General features: G+C 36.3%; 1 protein-coding gene across 3 annotated transcripts in view; it reads right to left on the bottom strand.

Annotated features, from left to right (window-relative positions):
• Positions 1 to 26,230, bottom strand: part of IL1RAPL1 (interleukin 1 receptor accessory protein like 1) — a 669,103-nt gene that overhangs the window by 308,193 nt on the left and 334,680 nt on the right. For all 3 annotated transcript variants that reach the window (XM_021552988.3, XM_077781655.1, XM_021552991.3), the window contains one exon: positions 4,660 to 4,939. In XM_021552988.3, coding sequence (XP_021408663.1) covers positions 4,660 to 4,939 — 280 coding nt within the window. The remainder of the gene's footprint in view (positions 1 to 4,659; positions 4,940 to 26,230) is intronic.

Below are 26,230 nucleotides of genomic sequence, written 5' to 3'. Positions count from 1 at the left end.
TCAAGAAAATCCCACATTTATTTCTAGGAGCAACTGCTTTTGCCATCTGTACAGAGCACTTAATGTAAGCTCTGGCTACCCAGCTTGTACAAATTCCTAGTGTTAGCTGGAAGGCTTTTTCAACTCACCAAGCCTCTCTAAGTCATAGTCGAAAATTATATGGATATGTGACTAGCCTACCAAGCTTGCATTTGAAAAGGAGATGGAGCAAACATAAGAAAATAAGAGCCAGATTCCTTGTGATGGTTACCATCTTCACAAGAAGAAAAGACCTTGGAAAAAGCTCAGACAAGTGTACAAATAGAGTGTAAAAATAACAATGACAGTTAATTGACCCCATGCTCTCTATAAACCATATGACCACAAAAGCAGGAACTAAGGAAAGTCCATCTCATGTATTGAACAAGGCTCTCCTGAACTTGTACACCATTTCAAGAGGCTGTCAGAGCTGTTTTCTTAGAAGCATAGGATTGCTAAGGGTGGAAAAGACCTCTAAGATGCTCAGTCCAACTGTTAATGTAGCACTTCCACAATCACCACTGTGCAGCCATGTCCTATCACTCAGGACAATGAGTGGTGATACTGTCTTAAAGGAATTAATAGAATAACAGGCTCTTCTGAGACTTCCTTCTTCCTGACTATTGCTAGGTCACTTGGTATTCCTTTGAGAAAGCATATTTCTCTTCTCCATTGTCAGATTCCTTTGTCAGTAATACACATAAACCTATCCAAACATCTCATGCAGATCTAGGGAACCATGTTTACAAACTTTAAAGACAAATGTTTTAAGATTTGATTTTCAGATACTTTCTCCCTTTTTTTTTTTTTTTGGGGGGGGGAGTATTTTGTTGTTTTTTTTTTTTTTAATTGAGATTTGTTATGTATTGTTATATGCATTCTTACTCCTTTACTAAGATAATATTTTTTTAAAACTCTATAAAGAAATAAAAATATTTATAAGCATATATAGCCAGGATAAAAGGCCCTCGTTGGGTAACACAGATTTCAAAATGGTTGGTACCCAGAAATAGCAATTCCCACTTGTAAACACATTTTACATTATTCAAGATGAGGAAGAAATGATGCTTCCACCAGGTTTATGAAAAATTGATTCTATTTCTTTTCTTTGCTCACCATTTCCTTCAGTAAAGCAAAGATTTTCTTATACATCATGCATTCAAGATTTCTGACAATTAAACAATTGTGAATACATTAAATATATAAAAATATATATTCCTCTTAAATTGAATTGGTAATTTAACACACTCCTGCTGTGGATGGTTAGCCTTCACGGGGAGGGAGGGAGGAAAGGAGAAAAGGAAAGGAGGAGAGGAAAGGAGGAAAGATGGAAAGGAAGGAAGGAAGGAAGGAAGGAAGGAAGGAAGGAAGGAAGGAAGGAAGGAAGGAAGGAAGGAAGGACATATTTATTTAAATAAACCTGAAATAATAAATGTGAATTTTAAAATAACATATGTAATTAATTTTTAGTGAAAACTCCCTTAGTCTTCCTTCCTCCCTTCCTCCCTCCCATCCATCCATCCATCCATCCATCCATCTGAAAATTCTGTACACTTCACACTACTTCAGACTTTACCTCTTTGTCTAAATTCTTGTACTGTGGGTTACTAATAGAAACAGTTAAGCATACTGAAGCAGGTGCTCAGGTTTTTTTACCAACTGGAGATGAAAATAGATTTGAACAATCTCCATAGATGCTGTTATTCCCTGTTTGAACCTTGCTGTCAGCTGATTTTGAATCTTCAAACCTGAATATCACTAAATTAATTATAGGCAGTATTTTTATGGCTAATAGGTATCTAATGAATTTAAGCATGTTAAAGCTAGAGAAGGTTTTTCATCTATTATATATTTTGTAATGCTTTATTTAAACTTCTATTGTTATCTCTATTTGTCTGTATCCTAAGCATTCTTTATAGCCACTCTTATGTTTTGGAACAAGACTTGTTCATATGCATTTTTCTCCACTAAATATTACAGCTTAACAAAGCAATTCATGTTCATAAACATTAAACATGTTCATAAATCATCATGTCTGGATGGGTGCATCCCAAGGGTTATGGTGAACAGTGCTACATTCAGTTGTTGGCCATCAGTAGTGGGGTTCCCCACAATCCACTACTGGGGCCAGTTCTGTTTATATTTTTATCAATGGTTTAGAAGAAGGCAATGAGTGCACCCTCAGTAATTCTGCAGATGACAGTGAGCTGGGCAGAAATGCTGGTCTGCTGAATAGTGCAAAGGCTCTGCAGAGAGTTTGGGACAGGCTGGATCGATGGGCTGAGGCCAACTGCATGAGGTTAAAAAAGGTGAAGTGATGGGTCATGCACTTTTGTCCCAACAGCCCCATGCAGTGGTACAGGATGAGGAAAGAGTGGCTCAAAAGTGGCCCAGCAGGAAAGAATCTTGAAGTTCTGGTCAACAGCCCAAGTGACCAAGAAGGCCAATGGCATTCTGGCCTGTATCAGCAATAGTGTGGCCAGCAGGAACAGGGCAGTGATTGTTCCCCTGTACTCAGCAAAGATGAGGCCATACCTGAAATCTTATGATCAGTTTTGAGCCCCTCACTGCAAGAAAGGCATCAAGCAGCTGGAGCATGTCTAGGGAAGGGTTGTGGAGCTGGTGAAAGGTCTAGCAAATCAATCATATGAGGAATTGCTGAATGATTTGGGATTGTTTAGTCAAAAGAAGAGGAGTTTCAGGAGAGATCTTATCACTTTATCGCTTTCTAAAACTATCCTAAAGGAGGTTGTAGCCAGGTGGAGGCTGGCCTTTTCTCCCAGACAACCAGCCACAGGACAAGAGTAAAAGCCTCAAGCTGCATTAGGGGAAGTTTTTATTTTTATTTTTTTTTCTAATTAAGAACTGTTATTTCTTCTCCCATATCTTTGCCTGAGAGCCCCTTAACTTCAAAATTATAATAATTTGGAGGGAGGGGGTTTACATTTTTAATTCCAAGGAAGGCTCCTGCCTTCCTTAACAGACACCTGTCTTTTCAAACCAAGCCAAGTACCTTGTTATCTGTTATTAATATTGCTACTAGTACTGTGCATTTCATACTCCACTGTTGTTTGCTTTCAGTAAACAATTATCTCAACCCATAGCCTCTGCCTTTGCCCCTCTCTTGCCAAAGGGGGTGGTGAGAAGAAGAGTGGTTTATTTGTAGCTCTTATTTTGGACTGGTAACAAACTATCATAGTAGTTTAAAGCAGATTAGAACATGGTCCTACCTACCTCTGGATTAAATAAAAATCCATGTATAAAAAGCCATGGATACAGGTTGAAATTATAAACATAAAGTAAGTCTGAGTAGTTAAATTAAGCCTTTATCTATACTAGCTGGAAATTGCAACATCAGATAATTAAGATTTTATTTATATAAACAGAGGAGATTAATTATGGTATTTTAAATTGCATTATGGAATAATTGACAAAACTGTTTTCATTTTCATAGCTACTGTTACACACTTATCAGAAAATATTAATCCAAATATAACTAAAAATTCTCTTGAAGGAGCTTAATTTGTAGGGTTTTGTGTTTTTCTTTTTAAGAGAACTGTCATCATCTAAAAAACCATATTGAGTATGCCATTGGACAAACAATTTTATATTAAATGTCTCACAGATTATATAAAGAGCTCATAGAATAATGTTTTTATAAACACATTATTTAGTAAAAATCTCCGTCAGCACACACAAGCCAGACAGCAAACTGTGTTCTCCCTCCCTCTACCCAAGACAAAAAACAAAAACCAACCAAGCAAAAAAAAAAAACTCAATTAAAAAACGTGACAGACAGTAAACCTTTCTAGTTGCTGATAAAACAATTTCCACATTTTCCTTGCATCACTGTGCTAGTTGCATCATGCATTCCTTTCCTAGCCACTCAGTTGCTCTACACTTTGCTTTTGACTCTTTCTACTGTGTATTTGTAGCATGACCAGGTTTATCCAGATAGAGAACAATACTGTAAGGGGCTGGAAAAATATCTCTGTGTAAACCATATTAAAGATGCAAAAAGCAGCTGAAACCTGTTGTGCAAAGCAGGAGCAGAATCCAGTCCAGTTTCTGGTGCTAAAACTTGATGAATCAGAAGGTTAAAGTTTTTTGGATGACGTCTGGTACACAGGCTCTATTATCAGGTTAAGCCAGATGTAATTCTAAAGGATGTATGTAAAAGTGTTGAAATTTCACCTTCTGCTTTCCTTGATGCAACTACTTTACATCAAATAGAATTTTTTTACAGACGAAAAGTTAATTCAGTTAAGTCACTTAATGAAATCCACATGAAATTAAATCTAAATATATATAAAAAAATATTTTTACTCTAGGATAGTGATTCCAAGAGTGAAACCAGAATCAGAGAAAGAAACATATGACTTATTCATCCAATGCCAGCCACCTTACAAATTTTAGATTTTGTTATAAATTACTAAATTTGTACAAAAGTAAATTTAATATGTTCAAGACATTTCATAGCAATTTCTAGTCAGAGTTTAGAAACTTTCAGGGAAGGGAATGCCAGGAGCAGAAGAAAAAAGAACACCGTCAGGAAATTTTTTTTTGACACAAAAGTCTCGCTATTAAGAGCCTTGTTTCATTTTTGGTCAATTAAAATGCAGTATATTAAAAATATAGTACCTTATAACACATGCATAGAGCCCGCTGTCTTGTACCACTGTTGGTCTGAACCAAATGGAGTCTTCTTCTTTGCTCATTCTGGTTCCATCAAAAGCTATAGGTTCCTCAAAATCTCCAGGTCCAGAGCTTTTGTACCACATCAAACTAAGTCCAGCACTTTGGGCTAGGGAGTAATTAGCTCTAATATATCCATAAAAGAGTGCACACTTTATACGAACAGGTTCTCCCACTAGAACTTGATATTTCTTGTAATCCACAGACCAGTCAGTGCATCCATCAGCTACAAGAGAAGAGAAAATGACAAGAGACTGTCAAAGGCTTTGGAAAGCACTATTCATACAGCAGTTTTTATTGTGGGAAAATATTGTATTTGAAAAAAAAGGCCATTGAGGGACTAGCAGTATGCTTTTTATCCCTGAAAAATTAAATGTATTTTCATTATGTTTATGTCTTTTACTTGTCTATAAGTGAACAGAGCTATTAGGACATATATTGCTATTGCTCTTTTATCTTTCGTGGAACTCCAGCAAGACCAGTTAAAAAATGCTGAAGTGAAATTAGAGCAATGCAGAGGGCATGTGGTTCACAGGATGTCACCATCTAAATTGCTTCAAATATCTTCAGTGTTACCATGTAAGTGAAAGTCTCAGAAGATATTAGGACAAGGAGCTGTGATCTGAACCAAAATGCAAAAGTTTGGGATAGATTTGAAGGAGGAGAAGAAACTGTCTTTACAATAAGAACAGATGCACAAAAAGTTATTTCCAGGAAAATTACTATCAATAATATAAATGGATTATTCAAGAACATGTTAAACAGATCTTAGTTGGAGTTCCTGACTTTCTAGAACTGCATTACAAATTATGGTTATTAATGTTTTATCTTTTTTTTTTTTTCCTGCTGAACAACCTTACCAATACTGTCCCACAATAACTGCTCATCAGAAAGCAAAACTAAATTTATTTGACATGCCAAACCCCAGTAACATAACTAAACACCAAGGCCAAAAAACCACCAAACTCACACCCTCATCCCCTGTATATTTAAGAATATCAAAACTACAAAAGTAAAAGAGCTATTTTCTAAAATTTCTTCCTAAACAAAAGCTTATATATTTTTAAGCAATTTCAACCATGAAAATTTACCATTAGATTCATACACTAAAAAACACATTGTCCAGTCTCAGCTAGTTACCTAGGCCCCAATCCAGCCAGTAGAAAGCAATCAGTACATCCTAAGGACAATTTATTTCTGCTTAAAATTAGTATCTCTGTCTCATAGAAATATTTTGTCTTTGACTCTTTATTAACTTTAAAAGAGCTCAGATAGATAGATAGCTATCTTAGAAAATCAACTTTTGAAAAGCTCTATTTTCATCCTAGAATTGTACTAACTTTAACAGGGAATTCCAGCTACTGTGCAAGGTAAAGCAGTATTTGCACTTTAAGCTTAGACAATATTTTGATTTGTTACTTGGGAGAAAAATGTACTAGATAGTGATTTTTTGAGTCCTTTATTTGAGTAATGCCACAGTACTCATCATATATTGCAAAATAAGAAAGACTTTGACATTTTCACACAACCCTGTGTAAGCAATTAACCCAAGTTAATCCAACATAGAAAGATGGAACAAAGTGAATGAATTAGAGTGAGTGAAAATTTAGAGTCAATTTGCATTGTGAACAGAATTCACACACAGAGATATTTCATATATCTTTGGACTGTCTCCTCCTGCATTTACTTTTATGAGCACGAAGGGAAAATAATATGTCCCTGTTCCAATTTTCCTATACAATAGTTCCTAAAAATTAGTAAGTGTTCTTACGAGGCCCTAATAAGACTTAGTTGTACTCATGCATAAATTGAAGTGAATGGAAACAAAGCTACACTATTAGCTTCCCCTTAGGACCAAAGAAACTAACTTTCATGTATTCCAGGATTCAATTACGTCTTTTATCATTTAATTTTTACCTCTCTGAAAGAGCATTCTCTCTCACCTGATTTTATTTCTCTCTGCTTCTAAATCCCAATGCCAAAAATGAATTAACAGCCAGCTCTAAGCAGTGTTAATTTCATTATATAAGTTACCAGGTAATAACTTCTTCATCATACTTTATCATCAGATTTTAATCTTGCCTTTCACCGCTTAATTTAACTAGTACACAATGGTTTACATTATTAGTTTGTAAGTTATATCTTCTCTCTCAAGTTCTAATGGCTCCCAATTCCTTTAACTTGCAGAATCCATGAGAATATATTGCTGAATAGCACCAACTCAAGCCCTTTGTTTTTGAATGAAGGATTAAGTATGCAGGGTAGATGCCACTGACTTTATTTCAGCATTATATATCTCGTAAGGCACGTGGAGGTCCTGGTTGATGGAAAGATGGGTGTGAGCCAGCGGGGCCCTGGCAGCCAGGAGGGACATCCCTGTCCTGGGGACATCAGGGACAGCATGGCCAGCTGGGCAAGGAGGGGATTGTCCTGCTCTGCTCTGCCCTGGGGCGGCCTCACCTCAGTGCTGGGGCAGTTCTGGGTGCCATGATACAAAAAAAACATTGAGCTGTTAGAGAACATCCAAAGGAGGACAGTGAGGATGGAGAAGGGCCTTGAGGGGAAGCTGTATGAGGTCACTTATCTTAGTCTGGAGAAGACCAAGGGGAGACCTCATTGGGGTCTTCAGCATCCTCATGAGGGGAAATAGAAGGGCAGGTCCCAATTTCTTCACTCATGACTTGTGACTGGACTTGAGGAAATGACATGAAGCTGTGTCAGTGGAGGTTTAAATTAAAAAAACTAAAAACTGGGAAACTGCTTTTCAGCTAGTGGCTAGGCACTGGAACAGGCTCCCCAGGGAAGTGATCACAGCACCGAGCCTGACAGAGTTCAAGAAGTGCTTGGACAATGCTCTCAAGCACACGGTGTGACTCGGGGTGTCTGTGCAGGGCCAGGAATTGGACTCCCATGATCTGATGCGTGCCTTCTAACTCAGCATATCCTAATATTTGAGAAAAGCCTGCTATGGATCATCTGATTTATCTATGTATTCACTGAAGTGTTTATTCATTTTTTGGCACAAACCACTTCAAAATGTCCTACCAGATATCTTAAGACAATATCTAATTCTCCTGGATTCAGATGGGAGAGAGTTCATGTCTTTTCAGCCAGCTGTATTTTCAGTGCTGTATTTTGGATTCAGAACTAATGAGCACCTGGAGCACTGTGTCCAGCTCTGGGTTCCTGAATACAAGTGATATGTGCAGACTGCAGTGTCCAACAAAGGCCCACAAAGCTGATTAAGGGACTGGAGCATCTCTGCTATGGGCACAGGCTGAGAGCTGAGACTGTTCAGTCTGTAGAAGGCTTAGGGGGGATCTTAGTAATGAATACAAAAACCTGAAGGGAAGGTGCAGAGCCAGGCTCTTTCCACTGGTGCCCAGTAATAGGACAAGAGGCAATTGGCAGATATTGAAACACAGCAGGCTCTTTCTGAACACCAGGAAACACTTTCTTTCTGTAAGTTACTGAAAATTCACACAGCAGGTTGTGAACTCTCCTTCTTGGAGATATGTAGAAGCCAGAGACATAGGGCTGAAAAACCATTTCTAGGTGGACTGTATGACATACAGAGGTATCTTCCAACCTCAATCATTCTGTAATTCTGTGCTTTATTAGAGTTACACTCAGTGATAACCTTAAGGAAACATGTCCTCTTCCCAAAGTGGTCTTTGAATGAAGTGAATATGAGAGTGTTTCTCTTCCTGCTTTCAGAAATATTATACCAAAACTGACATTCAAGTCATTTAGAACTGTATTAACCTTATTACAGCTGGAAGGCTTAATACCCTAAATATCTTCCAGAAAAATCCTCACACTACTGCTCAGCCAATGTGCTAATCTATGTGAAGGTGCTAATTCAATTTTGTCAGAATAGAAAATCAGCATTCCTATCATAAGGCACACTGTGATATTTTTTGATAGCTGATACTTCAGGAGATAATTGCCAATCTCTCCATAAAATGCTCTCTATTCCATAGTAAGTGAGGAACATATACAGAAGCTTAAAGCCACATAATGAAAAGAAAAAGACAGTCATGTCCTTAAAAAGAATACTGTGAACACTCAGATGATGATAGCATGCATGCATCATAACCAGCACTTTCTCTGCATGTGGTGTGTAGAGCACGAGCATTTTTCAGTCTAGAAAAAACTTGGATTTATCAAAAACTAATTAAAAGCCCAATTTCTAGATTCCTTGAATAACATAAAGATACATTTTAAAAGACACAAACATATATTCAGAAAATTGTTTTGGTTTTTATATTGCAATTGCTACTTAAAAATGTTACATGTTAAACATGTTTTACTGGCTTTGTAAATAGGGAGAGAAAACAACAAAGGTTTAATATTCATTCAGATTTTCTAATATTAAATGGACTGAATATTTCTATTCAGTTTCATATTGTAACTGTGTCCATTTCTACCTTGATTGGATTTTTTTTTTTTCCTTTGTTTAAAAGTAGGGCATTGACCAAATAAATTATCTGTTTCCTCTCTTAATTATGGCTGCTACTGACACAAAATCAACACCTTCAATTACAGTGGTTCAAAACAACTATGGGGAAAATATACACTGCATACTTTTCAATGTTTGTATTTATACCGTCACATCATCAAGCAGTCAATCATCTTTTATAAATTGAAAAATACTTGAATAATTCAAGAGCTTTGAAATTTCAGAACTGCCTTCAAAAGAATGGTTGTAGTCCCTAATCTCTATTTTAATATGCTGCCTGTTATTGCTAAACATAATAGCACAATACAGAGTCCAGGATAAATATAATCTACTCCAGTTATTTCCTTGAGTGATTTCAGGGTATGAAATAAACCACTTTGCATCACTCTTCTAATAATGAGATCGTTCTGCTCAACACACAAGTGTCTTGCAGGCTGTATCTGCTGGATAGCACCCAACATACAGAATATTTTACATTACTAAGAAGACCTTCCCCTTAATTTTTGGTATCATATGTATCATTTTCAAGGTAACATTCAGTGCTGAAAAGGACAAAAATATAAAGTTAATAACTCCTGGGTCTGGTGCTACAGCCTGATCTCATTCATAACCTTCAATTCAATATATAGGTTTCAGGGTTAGAAAAGGTTTTCACTTTTTCAATACATTGGTTAAAATTTGATTTCCAGACATCTAAAATATAGGTCTGACAGTTAAAAACAGTTCTCTTAAACCACTAGTAAAACAAATAGCAAATTACCCTATTTTTTTTAATGTAATGATATTTAATAAAATAAAAATTAGCAACAGATTTACTTTTTCCTGCTCATCTGTGTTTGTAATCCTGTTCTGAATTTTATATACAGAGGATTATGCAATGTCACTGTGTCTTTTCTTTATTTGTCAGCTACTTCGGGGTTTAATAAGGCATTTGCAAACCTGACAAAGAATTGATATCATATATCACAAAAAATTCTGAAAAGTGGGTGTGTAAAGAAGAAAGCACCAGGTCTTGTTCCTATAGCTGGGAAATTGGCAAGGAGAGCTCTAAGGGATGCAGAAATAAGATGGCAATATGTAGGGAGAGTAAATATGATGGGTAGAGAAATCAAACAAAGGATGTTGTCTACGTGCTATAAGATTTTTGGGTAGGGTGGCAAATGGCACAGTCAAGAAAACAGACTTTCCTTGATTGGCTGCTCATAAAACAGCCTCTCAAAAGGTCACTGAGTGATGCACGAGAGTCATTACTTTAAAATAATTTCCACAACAATATTTTACCATCAAAATCACTCTCTGTTCTGGATTACTTTACTTTCTACCATCCTTGTTACTTTCTGCTTTTTGCTTAGACTAATTAGCATTAAAAAACAACAAAAATATTAAGATGTTATAGTTTATAGCATACTCATTACAGTGCCTGAGCCAATTAAATATATCCAACATAACACATGGTATTCTAGTGTGGGTTCTCATTATGAAGACATGCAAAGATTGTCTATTTTTGGTTTGCGTATGCTTTTATTTGATACAAAAATAAGCTCCAACAGGAATGAAGAAGCAGAGTTTGAAACAACACATTATGGAGATGAGAGAGAACATGGTCAATTCTATTCTTAGACTGCTTAGATTTTGTTTTTTCAAAGTACTACCAAATGAAATTGGAAAAATGGAACAAAAAAGAATTAATATTAGTACTAATGTTATCAAATGATCACATCAGGTATTTCATATGCAATTAAATTTCTTTTTGCACTGAGTGCTATTGCAGCTTTGCATATTGCACTTCTGTTAGATACAACATTTACATTTTGGAAAAGCATTTTCATTCTCTTGAAAACACATGTAAAATTATGGTTTAGGCTAAAACCACATATTTTGTTCTCAACCTAAAACTGTGTAGTGGCTGTCAGGAGAGGGTGCCAGTAATGGAAAAGATGTTGAATGACATTTCAGGGAAACAGAAAAATTATTTTGGATATCATAATCTATTAAAGAACTCAGTTCCTAAAAATTGCACTTTTCCCAACCCCAGCTAAGTTGTAAAAGGGGTAGATGTGGTATTGGAGGAATTTTGGCAAAGACATTAGCCTGTAGGAAGAGGAGTAACAAAAAAGAAATCTATGTCTTGCCACAAACTAATTTAAAATACTGTTTCTCGGCTTCAGAATACTGCACTAACAAGAAACAGTGTATATATGCCTAGATATTGGTCACTTAGAGGCATAATAAGCATGAAAATAGCTTTATGTCAATCTGGTGGGAAGTCTTTTATGTCATTCTCTCTTTTACCTAAGCCAAGCCAAATTAAACAGATTTTTTTGTCTGAATTATTACTATTCTTTCACCACAAGTATTTTGTAGAAAATATTAAACTGTAACAATTATTTTTAAAAAATACTATTTACAACAGACCAATGCAGAAGCAAATGTTGCACTTCCTAAGATCCTACTCTAAATTAAGAGTTTTTCCCAGTTGCTTACCCAGTCCCTTTTGCATCTTTCAAACCTTCCTATTCTGTCTTACCATGTCATATAAATTAGGAAGCTCTTTAAACACACACTTTAAAGGTATCCTGGCTGGACAAATTGATCAGGTTCCACTGGATTGACCCCAGGCCAGCAACAAGCACCCACACAGTTTCTCAATCACTAAACCACACATGCAACAGAACAGGGGAAAGAATAGGACAAAAAAAAAGAAAAAAAAAAGAAAATTAATTGATCAAGATAAAAGTAGTTTAGAAATTGAAGAGAAAAACCTGCAAGTGATGCATAAGCACTCCCTCATTATCTCCCACAAGCAGAGAAATATCCAGCTGGTGTCTGAACAATGGCTACCTCAATAGCCAACACCTCCTGAATTTATCTTTGATTATGATGTTATTTGGCGTGGAATATTCCTTTGGCCAATTTGGATGAGTTGTCCAAGAAGTGTCCCCTCTCAATCCCTTGTCCCCCACCTCTGGGGAGTAGAATGGGAAAAAGAGAAGTCTTGTGTTACAAGTTCTGCTCAGCAATAATCAAAACACTGGTGTATTACCAACACTATTTTAGTCACAAATCCAACACACAGCATCATAAAGGCTGCTGTGAATAAACAAAACTCCGTCTTGCCCAGACCTGGCACACAGATCCCTAATCTTCTGTGTGCTTCTGCCTGTTACCTTCTTTCCATTATTCATTTCCAGCTCAGGGACTGCCTGTACATCTACAGTTGCAGCATAGGGATGGAGGCATAATTTAATCAACAGCCACAAAACACAAGAGTTTATTTACTAGATTGATTTCCAAAGCCTGATATTAAACAGCATTAATTTCTGTGCCCATCTGAAATGAACTGGTTCTTCTTTGCTATATTTACTATAAAACTTCATTTGAGGGTGGTTCTACATTCTCTGTTTCTTTCACAGAATCACAGAATATTCTAAGATGGAAAGGACTCATAAGGGTCATCGAGTTCAGTTCTCAAGTAAATGGCCCATTTTGAGATCAAATCCACAATTTTGGTTTTGTTAGCACCAAATCCTTTGTATTCCCTATGTGGCTATACAAGATTATCTGATTTATCACTAAAAAATAGTCCTTTTTGAACGTTTAGAGCCAAATTTCTTTCCTCCCTGCTCCGCAAACATACTGTGATTTATTTTGAAAGACAACTTCCACCCAGTCTCACTATCACACAATTTCTATATAATGTGTAACTTTTTATGTAATCTTATATATATGTTTAGATATAGAATCTCACCATGAGTATGTGAAGAAGTCAAGTCTGGTACATGCTGGTCTTAAAACTCCCTCTGGAATGACTAAACAAAGTGACTGAAACAAAATAGTAAATCAGCCTGAAGAGAACTGGGGAGAGGTTGAACTAATTTCTAAAAATTGAAGAAGCACATGTAAGGGTAGGTTTTTTTCCCTTTAGAAAGGAGATTTCCCAGAGAAGAGAATCTTTGGGCCATCCTGGGGTATCCCATTGCATAGCAGATGGCAAATTATTTAATCTCTTCTATAATCTCTCAATTATTGAAACTGCTTCTGAAAATGCATTCTGTTCACCAGTAGATTCATTTTGGAGATTATGAGGAAGATCAAGGATTTTTTCATGTTGGAATTTCAGTAGCACTTAAGTAACAGCTGCACTGTACAGCTCTAAACTATTTCTACAAAGAACTCAACCACTTAATATCACAAAGTTGCTGAATATCACCTGAACTGCAATAAATATGTGAGAACTGTCCACTTGCAGTAAATATAAGAAAAATCAGCAGATTAGTTCATAACACAAGAGGATTAAAATTAATCAAATGACAACATATGAATAGGAGAGTACAAAAAATGCAAAAAATCAGACTGAGAGCTTCAGAAAGAGCTGAAACCCAAAGAAACACTTTATTTCAAACAGACTTTGAATCAAAATATCATTGTTACTTCAAAATGTCAAAGATTAAAATCCTAACCATATAATTATTAAGTATAAATAGGCCATGATGTTACCAGGACTATACAAAGTTTTAAAAATTACGTATTTCAATTTATTATTCTGTTCTACATTACTTTAACTCCTAAAACACTGGGATAAATTTAATATATGGAAACTGGGATCTAGGATTTAAAATATCGATATTCTTTGTCAAAGAATATATTAACTGCATACAATCCCCAGTGGTTTTGATAGTTGTTGCTTGCCTAAGCTGTTGCTGCTAGGCTGAAACTGCAGATATGGATTTATTTAAAGCCATATATGTGTCAGACAGCTATTTGTGTTTAGAACTGCAATTAAATGGAAGCTAGAACATAGTATAGCATTAGAGAGCACAAAGCAGTTCTAGAGAGTTTTTCTTTACTCAATATGACAAAGTAATTTATTTTTCTCAAAGCTGGGAAGAATTTTTAAATAATCTTTAGTGTATATCACTGCTTCAATTTGATTTACTCTGTGTGTATTTGCATGCAAAAATAATTGACCTAGCAATTTCAATATTCTTGAACAGGGATATGATGTCAATATTTATATCGATATGATAATACAAATGTGTGGTGCCATTAGGAATCTGCTAAGCAAGGCTTTAGTAATCATCACCAGTTTTGAGACAGTCGAAAAACATTTAAACACTTGAAGAAAGAAATGTCTTCTTCCCACAGATGTTTTGGGGCAGGTCAGTGGGGCAGAGCTGGGCAGAAAGGCTGAGTCTGGGGGGAGGGAGGGAGGTCAGGGCAGAGGGGTCTGGAAGGGCAGGGGCTCTGTGGCCAGGGCGCCCTGGTGGCCTGGGAGTGACCAGCACAGCTCTGAGAGACCACAGGGAATTTCCACAGCACAGGTCAGATCAGGACCTGCACTGTGCTGCCACCAGACAGGGGAAAATAATGACTAAAGATGGGGAAAATTCCCCATAAACTTCCCCCTCCATGAGGCTGTATCTTCAGCAGGTTTTACTTTAAAAAATGACTGCCCTTGTAACAGTCTATTCTGTTATGTCATTACATATCCTAACGAGTTTCAAAAAAATATACATGGGTAATAGATACAGGTACTCTGCTTTGTGTTCATGTGGACAAGCATCCAGCTTTTAGGAAGGACACATTTTCCTTCTCTTTTGCATTTCTTTTCAGTCCCAAGAATAATTTAACATTTTCTGTGTGAATGAATTCTTGACATTACCCTGAACCTCACTACCAGCACACAACACAGACCCGACTATCATAATGATTAGGAAATATGTATTAACCAAATATAAGAAATGTAGTCATTGCCAGTTTGCAGATCCTCTCTTATACAAAGCCCCCCATTATTTAACGGCTACCAAAGACTCTGGAACAACTAATATACTTTGGGAAAAAAAAAAATTCTCATTTCCCAAAACCACAAGAAAACCTTCTATTAATGCATAACACTGGGATAATTTATAATAAGACGCCTAAAAATGACATATTTTCTTATTAAACAGAAACTAATTTTTAATTTAAGATGTTTTATGATGTATTCTCTTTTCCTCAGATTTTATTAAGTACAAGCATGGTAGTTTAAGTGAAAAGCAAATTCATTAAAGACTTAGCAATAAACAATATTAACTGAACTTTAAAGAGAAAATATTAACTATAGTAAATTTGCAATCCAGGATTACAAAAAGTCATTATAAGTGTTTGTACACTTTTTCTCTGTTTTAGAAGAGTCCATATTATCATAGCATCTGGCATTTTCCTTCCTTTTTTTTTTTTGGGTCCATATTAAGTCAAGAAGCTAATGCTTATGAAATTTATTAAATTTTGAAAATCTTTGCTCCTGTCTTTGACATTTCCTCTGTTCCCAGATCCACATGCCACATGTTTGCCACACTTGAGACAACTTACCAAAGAACAAGAGGTCACCAGAGTAATGCAGTAGTTCACTACCTTAATCTCATTAGGCAAAGGAAATTTAAATCACTAATATTTGAGTTTGAGAAGAAAACTTTACACCTTTCACCAAAGTTTACTTTAAGGCTTAGTATGAATGTTTTTGTTGAAGCAAATCTAAAGAAATAGAAAGCATTTAATTGAGTTAGGAATCCAAATCCCACAAGACTCAGATAAAAAGCTTCCTCAGGTACCTTTGTGGATCAGGTAAGCACACTGATGTGCTTAGCTGTACTGAATTTCAAAGAGAAAATCAAAACATCAGAGCATTTCCTTTTTTCTACTTATGCTATATTCTAGAATACATTCAAAATTAAAACTCATTAGATAAAGCAAACAAAATACATTATTTTACTGAAATACATTTTTGCATCCTGATTCTATGAATACCATAGGAATATTTTCTGATTGAAATTCTGAAAACATTTTAAATGAGAAAAATATGCCATTTTCAATTGAAAGACAATTTTTGATATATTATAAACCAAATTCTTCATTCTGCTTAAATGAACAGATACAAGAATATTTATTTGATTTTGGAACTGCTTTTTCCTACAGTTTACACTGGGACTCATGACCAGGTTAGATGGCTCAAATTTTCCCAAGCTAGAGCTGTCCCAATGGGAAATTGAGTACCCAAAAGCTGTACCAATAGGAAGATGAGATACCAGGAGCTGTCCCAGTGGGAAAATGAGACACAAGTGTTGTTCCAAAGTGAAGACAATAGCAGAAAGAAATTTATAAACTCATCTCCCTGACTGGATAACAGGAACTTCATGGCCACTGGCTCCTGGCTCACCAATCCAAGAAACCCCACCGACTCTAGGGAAGAGGAAGACTGAGCAAGCAGACTAATTTGCATAAAATATGAGGGAATATTTTAAACAATAGAAAATAGAATGCTAAATGCTCAAAGAACCACATAATTGACTTGTTAGTATATGTAAATAATGAAAATCATTGATAGTCCTGACATTGGCTTTGTGGATTTGCCATCCAGCACTCCTTTCTGTGCAATACTGAAAATAAATCAAATAGTTCCACTCTGTGGGGGATTATACTTCCACTCTCTGGGGAATTGGCTTCCTGCACACCGTGGGAAAGAACAAATTTTGGGATAACAGCTTTGCCATGGACACATTGATAAAACATAGTGTTTTTCCAACCATGTTAGCCTGTGCCTAGTCCATCTTGGGAGCAAGACAGGTGCAGACAAGGCAACTGAGACTTCAAATTTAATTGCTGCATAGTTAGTGTGGCCCACAAGAGCCTCTCTGGGAACAAGTGACAAATCACAGAGGTCACCTCTCTGAGTCAGCTCCCTGAGCCCTGTACCAAAAAGCTGTCATCCAGCTGTTTTAGTAATATCCTGATTATGTTTCTACTACCTGTGTGGTGCTCCCAATTAACACCCATGAGCTTAATTCCCCCATAAGGACAAAGGCAGTTGATTTAGAGGCATCCCTTGGGTCCTTAAACGAGAAATTTTTGGTGCCACTATCTTGGCTGGGTGGCCAAGAGCAGGTCCCCATGATGACAGTCACATCCCTCAGTTTGTTTTTCCCTCAGCCCTTACACAGAGGCCTGGACATTGCATGTCCTGCATCACATCCGATGCTCACAACAGTGCCTTGCATGCTCACACCCTGCAGCAGTGCCCTGCATGTTCACACACGCAGCAGTGCCCTGCATGTTCACACACTGCAGCAGTGCCCTGCATGTTCACACACTGCAGCTTGCCTTGCACACTCACACCCTGCAGCAGTGCCCTGCGTGTTCACACACTGCAGCAGTGCCCTGCATGTTCACACACTGCAGCTTGCCTTGCACACTCACACACTGCAGCAGTGCCCTGCACTCACCTCTTGCAGCACTGCAGCAGACAATCACAATGGGGCCTTGCACACTCCTCTGCTGCCACTGTGCCCTTCACACCACACTGCAGCAGGGCACTGGTGCTCACAGCAGTGAGCTGTGCACACTCACACTCAGTGGGGCCGTGCGTCTTTGCACACTTGTAGGGGTGGTCTGCTTGCACACCCCACTCCTGCTCACAATCCCACTCTGCACACACACCTTTCTTAAAGGCCGTGGCCTGCAACCTCCCACTGCACCTTTCCAGCCACTGTAGAAATGAACGTTTGTATAAAGGAATTCAATGAATTTAGAAATGGCTGTAAGAGCACCTTATAGCCCTGAGACTCACTTTTATTGAGTGATGCTTCACTCTGTTTGATCTCTGTACAGTCTTTTTGCTACCTCTAATGCATGGAGGTAAAGAAAATGCTAGTATATTTTTCAAGATAAGGTCACAGAGCTGAAATAGATTTTGATCTCTGATTATTTAAAACTTCAGGGAGTTTTCAATTTTAGAACTGATTCACCGTCTATGTATCTTCACTGTCATCCTTTACATATATAGGCACACTTAAATATACAATTACATTATTAATGATTAATTTACTTGCACAGTATAAGAAATGCCAATGAGAATAAAATCTGAGTGCAATCTGGAGCTGTGCAGTTTGAGGGTCACTGATGTCACAGCCCTCTGCTAATACTGTAGGAAGGCAACACGTGGAATGTACAAATGTAGGATGAGATTTATTTCAGAAGAAATGAGGCATGACTGAAGTAGACAAACAGATTTAGATACCATCATCTGTACAACCAAACATGAATTTCTGAGTTTATGTCCAGATGGAGCAGAGAAAAAAGACCAGGAACTTTTTCTATTAGGAAAAATAAAAAGAAACTAGTTCCATCTTTCCTGAACTAAAAGAAAGAAAATTAAGGGTAATGAAGTAGAAAAAAGAGTATATCAAAAATATGAGAAAGAACCAAGACTGGATAATCCTGAAAGGCTGAGAAACATATGAAAAACAACATATTTGATAAAGCTTCATATGCTTTTCATTAACAGAAGTGCTTATATTGCTCCTTGTTTAGTTTTGCTTTGTTATGTTCTTCCACAGCATTCAAGTTTTTTCCATGTGAATACAATAGCAAACAAGTGAATTCCTGTAACAGTTCATATTATCCCCCCATACTTTCCTTCTGGGGTAAATAATACATATCAATTTAGAAAATTTTCCATCACAAAGTTCACACATGAACATTCTTGACTGTTTTAGGGTGTGTTAAACTTACGACCTGTTTCTTTCTGGAGAGAACTGAAATTCTGGTAGACAGATAGAGGAAGATATAGAAAAGCCTAAAATTGCAACACTGACTTCTGAATTTCTAAGCAATTGAAACAGTGGAAAGGAAATGTAGCCTGAATAAAAGTTCCCTTATGATAATCAAGTTATTTATTTTGCTTGGATTTCCTACAGCCTTTATGCCTCTGGATAAAACTTCTTGGGTTATTCTAGTGTCTTCAACCCTTGTTTAGACACCAGGTTAACTACCTGAAATAGGGCTACAGCAGGAGAACAACAGCCTACCAGGACTCTCTAAGAAGCCAGGAAAAAAAAAACCAAAACAACATACACAAATATACACATATACACTTTTTTTTTTTTTTTTCTTTTTTTCGGGGTTTTTGTTTAATTTAGATTTTGTTTTTGTTTTGGTTTGCATTGGTTTTTTGGGTTTTGTTTTGGTTTGTGGGGGGTTGTTTTTTTTTTTTTTTGTGTTTTTTTTTGTTTTTTCCCCTGTCTTGAGTAAGAGAAAGACAGCTTACATATATTTATAAGGAAGGATAAGGTTGGCTCATTTTACCTGGCTTGCACTGACTGGGCATGAAACAGCCCAGTATTAGCACAGTAGTGCAAAAGCTGTTCAGTTTTGTACTTCAGGTTGGGAGCAGTTCTGTGCTAATGAGACCACACAGCTTCCAGCCTGGAAAGCTGCAAAGCTCACAACTGTCAGTGTAGTCTTCTCCAAGTAACACATTAACTTCTAACTTCTCCTTTCCAGATGAGCTCAGCCTCCCAAAGCAGTCAGAGTAGTTACAGCAACCCCTCATTCATAGCTTCACTCACCTTCCCCGGGGTTTCGTGAGTACTGCCATTCATTGTCCCATTTTACAGCAATAAATTAGTGCCACTCCAGCAGCTCAGGCTGGCTGCTCACATGGTATTTCTCTGCACATTAGCCAAACAGTAGGAGAAGCCACACATGTCTCTCATTTGACACTTGAGTCTCATTTCACACTTGGGTTTGCCAACAGAGTAAGAAATAGTATTTATCAAGCTTCTCCTTAACACAGTCTTCTTAATATCAAGGGAAAATTGTCTTTGAGAGTAAAATTGTCTCCAGTTGAGAAATGTTTTTTGCACCTCTATGTTGCAGAGTACAAGTAAACTTAGTTCTTACAGTGGTCATCAGCAGCTTAAGTGCCACTGTTCTCTAAGGTTTGATCTTTAATGACAAAAAATGTACCCAAGGAAAAAGTTTATTTTTTTTTGTAGCTTAACCATAGCAAACAACCAACATAAATAAAAAGATTATAGCTTCACAGGAAAGGCTGATTAGTACAAATGACCCTGATATATAGGATTTTGAAATAAATCTCTTTTTTTTTTTTCAGCTAACCTTTGAAATTGAGGCCAACACATTTCTAGAGGATTATTTTTATTTAGAAAAAATCATATCATGATACTCAGACCTACTAGCAGCAAGACAGAAAAAAAGAAAATCTAAGGTAAGATTATATGCCTCCTTAAATGGCAATTGCAAATCTGTTCTTTAATGTGCCACTAACCCAGAGGTAGGTAAGGAAATAAAATCAGAACTAAAACACAGCCACTGTATAGTATGTGTGAAATTGATGTGATTAAACCTCACTGTATGGCATGTGTTGCATTATTTCACACATAATAAAGGAAACAAATGGGATAAGGTATGTAAATATTAATCCCAAAATTCTCACAGACGAACAGACTTCATCCTCAAGAAGCTGGCATTAAGAAATAGCCTGCTATGGAAAACTTTCAGTTTAATATAAAATTGTTCCTATTATGATACAAATAAACCTCTCAATAAGGAAATAGAAAAAAAAAAGTTTTCAGAACTAACTCATAGTGTTATGTGACAGACATTTTGTTTCCAGTGTGAACTATCCTGGAGATCTATTGTGGAAAGCATGTCTTAAAGACCATTAGAATATCAGGTCACATCAAGGCATTCAATGATGCAGAATTATTAACTTCTTTGTGAATCAAGACCTATTGAAAAAGTGGGTACATAATGTAAGAGTAAAAGAATTAACCACTGTGAATAAAAGATAGTGAAATTAAATTCTAAAATGTTAGAATCAAAAATGTTGCATAGTAAATATAAGGTAATGAAAAATCATCCAAAGGTAAATAACAAACTGAAGATTTCATAAGTTAGTACTTCGATCTATCTGCATATAAATGCATTATTCTATCTTTTATTAGAAAAATCATATGAACCATTTCACTAAAATGAACATGTAGAGATACTGGAGGTTAATGAAAATAAACTTTATAGGAAAATATGTGATATTTACATGAATATTAAAGAAAATTAATCATGCACAAACAAAAATGAAATTCTTCAAGGTTTATCACAAAAAAACTACTCCTAAATAGTATTGGACAGTGCACCTACTAGGTGCAGACTGAAAGAATTTAAAAATGCCCCCTTTTTCTCTTCCATTATAAAGTAAACCAATATTTTTAATGGCAAAGCAGGGCCAGGTCTTCAGAGTCAGTTTTTTTTTGCCTGTAAGATCTATCAAAGGAGGAAATAGAAATTCTTATAACAATTCTTATGTTAAGACCACTTTTTTTCTTTTTTCCTGAAACTCCTACTGAGAGTTGCTGCATAGACTCCATCTTTGAGTATTTAGAAACTATCTTGTATTTCACAGCCCATATTTAATTTATACCTTACATTTATCTGTGGTCATTTTATATTTACTCTTCTTTGTGCAAGTGTACTTAATTTATTATCTCTTATTTGTGACTAGCAATTTGGGAAAGCCCTACAGCCACCTTATCATCATCCTTCATGCTCATCTGAAAGGAAGAGGAGAAAAAAAAAAAATTTGATTCATTGATGTGTATCTTGATCACTGCAGTACAAGGAGCACTCCCCTCTGAACATGTGGAATATTACTAGTAGTTCTAGGAAGTCTCTTTGTAACATCAAATTATGCTAACAAAAAATGGTTTATTTTTTGATGATACAGTAAAAATATTGGAATCAGTGCACTTCAAAGGCAGAATTAAAAAACAGCAGCACTGAAAATAATTGCTTCAGCTACTGATGCTACAAGTTACCATGAGATGGGTCTAGTGCTGTCAAAATAAAAATGCAAGTGTATTAATTTTAATAAAAGCTTAAAGAAAACTTTATCAATATCTTATCAATATGCAATACAATCACATCAGACTACAGTCAGTTATTTCCTTTAGGTTTTCTCCAGTTTGATTAAAACAAGTATATGCTGCCTGGCAGAATTTGAGTTCACTTCAACAGAACCATCACATTCAATTTTCATTACCCATTTCCTCATTATAATTTATTGTTGACATTTTACATCTATTGCTAAAGTACACACAAAGAAGTAGTGAATCTCAATACAATAATATCAAAGATTGGAGAGATGCTGTTGTAAGAAAGAAACAAAAATAAAAGCATTGTATTTCCTTCATTTAACCACAAGGTGATTATTAAGAATTATTTCATTCATATATTATAAAAAAAATATGGAAAATTGAGATTTTGTGTGCTCACTGCTCAGGATGTCTACTTTAGGTATCTAATTTGAGTGTCCAAGAAAAATTTGTTTTCCTGACTACTCAATAGAGAAAGGCTAGCAAGGTATCAACCTGGAATGTGAAAAATAAGCAGTTAAAATTAGGTGATGACTCTATTGCTCATGTTTACAGATGGAGACCTTGAGCACTGAATCCTGGGAGAAGAAACCTTGCCATGGGGCTGCAACAGCAACACCCACCCTTCCTCTGCATCTCTGCTGATGGGACAGGTAATCTCCTTGAGTAGAGGCCAATGAACAAAGACAAGTTACAGCACAAGGGATGAACTGAAACCAAGATTGTTTCCAGTTCATCCAACGATAGGACACCATGAACTGTGGTGGGTCCTGTAACATGGGTAGGAAAACACAAAGGAATGTTTTGCTACCTAGCCACGGATAAGAACTCCTACAATTTCTAAGGCAGAAGTTCACCACTTGTACAGCAGAGCACAAACCCATCTTTGCTAAAGAACTTTTTGCTGTAAGGAGAGAGTAATCCCCAGTGTGCCAGTGAAAGAAAATCATATCTCCATACCTTGGCTTTGCAGTCCATACATAGTCACTAACAATATACTTCATTCTCCCTTTCCCCACACCCCTGACAAGAGCAGGCCTAGAGAGGAAGAGATAAAACCAAGGTGGCATTGCTTCTGAACACCACTGGCTAAGCATATTTCTCCTCCTTTCAGCAAACCACAAAATTGTTCTCCCTTTCCCACCTCCACAGAGTGTAAGTTACCAAAAAATGAGCTCTCAGCAGCTATAAAGCAAGAGCCATGCAAGCTAGCCTATGTGAAGAACTCAGAAAACTGAACAAACCCATGGGCTGAAATTAACCCCGGTGCTTCACAAATATTCTGCTCAAAAACATTTCAATATACACACACAGATATGCTACAGCAGATTGGTTTCACCCAGTGAGAAACAAATTAACATCTGTCTAGAAAATGATGCTCTGTTGTACACTTTGTCTTTCTCTGCAACTCCCCCTCCAGTTTTCATTCAATTTTAATTCCTGCTCAATTCTGTTTTTCTGAAGAGTGAACAACTCGGGGATTGCAACTCTGAACTGCATGTTTTCTAGCTAGTGAAAAATGTATGTGTTCTAGTGGGTGTTCTTGCCAAGACAAATAAAATGTAAAAACATAGTGATTTCCATTATTAAGCCTGCTTTCTCAGATATGGGAATTTCAGTGTCCCTGAATTCAGTAATATCTGCTATAAGAGATTAGGTAGGCAAGTGCTAATTAAACTGCTGGGCAACAGCCACATTATCACTGCTGAACAAGAAATACCTGAACAGATGCATCTCAAACAAAGGAATGAGATGCTACTTTAAATAATTGTGTGGTTCTTCAGTTCACCAGACCTTTCAGATGATAGAATCTGAAGCTTACAAAGATAATGTCTTTTGTCTTTTGGTTTTGGAAAAAACTAAGAAAATAGCTGAACTTCAAAAAAACACACAAACCACAAAACATACTCTAAATAGCATAAAAACTGCAACACAATATATGTGTGTTTTCTATTAATTTTGTTAGTTTCTGCAAGATAATTATAATACATTACTCCTTTCCCTTGCAGGAGGAGTTTGTCTTTCACCCACCTGTAGATCAATGTAATATAAATAGAGACTGATGATGTTAGCTTCTAATTATGATTAACAGTAATGGTAGTAGTAAAGGCTAACGGTAGGAGTAGTAGTAGTAATAATAATGATTTTTAGAAGGCAAACTATAGGATGGCAAAAGCAAAAAATTCACAGTTTGATAGACATATAACCTACTTCACTGTCTCTCACTAACCATTTTCCAAGGGTTATTTAGTCAAACAGATTCAGAATCTAAATTCTGATTAAAGTGAGTGAAATGTTATAGACTGTTTCCTGTTACCCATTGTGAAAAACAGAAATGGAATTTCACCACTATGCTCAAGTCTTTTAGAGGCCATTACAATTTCCAGCTGGATATCCACTTTGATAACTAGACCTGTTCAGCACTTTTATCCTTTTTATAAATGTGGTGCAGTGCTTGTATTGATGAAAAGGAGTATTTCAAATGTGTGCTCTCTTCCCAAAGAGTAAAGTTTTTAAAGAGAAGTCACTGCAGCATCATTAGTTTATACTTAATTAGTTTGCAATCAAAGGCATAACTAGAAATAAATAAAATCTTTATGAGCATTGATGTTGACTGTTTTGCACAGAAGACATAGTCATGTCCATACATATTTTGGTATAAAATTTATTTTTCCTGTTGGTCTCCTGCAGGCATGCAATTCAGAGGAAATCAGATTTACTGTTGACTAAGAAAATTTGTAGTAACATTTACAAAGCAACAGCACTCCAACATATGTGATTATTTCAATATTAATTAACAATATTAATAATTAAATATTAAAACTGGCATTATATTAAATGTATGGCAGATTAAGCATCACAAAAGAGTAATAATACCAAACCATATTTTCTCTCCCTTGACAGAAAGCTTGAATTTTAGAGATATGGTGTTGTAAGTGAGCAGATGAAAAAACTCAAAACTTCATAACTTTTCCTTATTACCTACACTTAGCATACAATTACTTTTGTCTTCTGAGTGTTCAGAAGTCCCTTAAGTGAGAATTCTTCACTCTTCAGTTTCAACACTTTTTTGCTTAAAGATAAGTGACCACTTATAGCTTGGGGTATTCACTTGGCTATTAAACAAAAAAAAATTAACAGCGCAGGTAAACAAACTTTTATCTGTATTCCATTCCATTTATAAACAGGAATGATTAGCTCAATTTTCATAATTTCAGATGACTAGCTGTCAAAAATATGCTTTTCCCATTCCTGATGTGTCTTGAAAAAGCACTACCTCTCTCCTGCTAAATTATTCAAAATCTCTTACCAGAATATTTAGTGGTCTTGGAAAAAAAAAAACAACAAAACCAGAAAACATATGCATGATGTATATGTATTATAGGAATTCATTAAAATTAATTCTCTCACACATCAGATGAGGTACTGCAGATATATATGTACATATATATATCAGATATATATGCAGATATATATGTATAGGTATATATAAGGATTCTCAAAGGGCAGAAAAAGAGTATCTATAGATATAATGTCAATTAGTATTTAAAACCTCCAAGCATTCATTTATAAATCCAGTAAAACAAATCAGTGAAATGTCTTTTTTCTTGAAATAATTTGGATCATGCTTTTTTCCCCTACATACTAAAAAGACATTTTAGATATTGGATGAGACAATGTGCCATGAATATATTAATGCAATGAAAAAAAGCTCCCACTACTTGCCTGTCTGACTATGCAGGTGCCACTCTGAGAGCCATTCTCTCACCACCTGACCTCATGTCCAGCTTCAACCTCCCTTGGCACAGCTTGAGGCTATTTGTCTTATCCCGTCTCTAGTTCCCTGGGAGAAAAGGCTGAGTCCTGTCTTTGCTATAACCTCCTTCCAGACAGAGGGCAATGAGGCTTTTCTCCAGATTAAATAGCCCCAGCTCCCTCAGCTGCTCCTCATAGGACTGACTCTCCAGACCCTTCCCCAGCTCCGTTCCCTATTTAGCTGGGCATCCTCAGTGCAGTAATAATTAGCATTTTCATGGTTGTAGAAGGTTAATCAATCACTTTATTGTACTGTACTGTACTATACTATATTATTAAGAAACACTCCTCACTCCTGCAGACAGTTTGATAGAGTACAGACTGCTTAATTGAAATCCAAACACCATCACCAGTGGCCAGTTAAGAAATCACCCTTTGGTAAACAAATCTCCATAACACATTCCGCACGTGCACAACAACAGGTGCAGCAAGTGAAGATAATAATTGTTTCTCATTCTTTTCTCTGAGCTTTCTCATAGCTTCTCAGGAAAATCCTGGGAAACTTATCTCTCTCTCTGTTCAGAGGATATGT

The sequence above is a fragment of the Lonchura striata genome, chromosome 2 (genome assembly GCF_046129695.1).
Source record: "Lonchura striata isolate bLonStr1 chromosome 2, bLonStr1.mat, whole genome shotgun sequence".
NCBI classification, from domain to species: domain Eukaryota; kingdom Metazoa; phylum Chordata; class Aves; order Passeriformes; family Estrildidae; genus Lonchura; species Lonchura striata.
The sequence above is the reverse complement of the archived record's forward strand: the minus strand, read 5'-3'. Positions and strand labels throughout refer to the sequence as shown.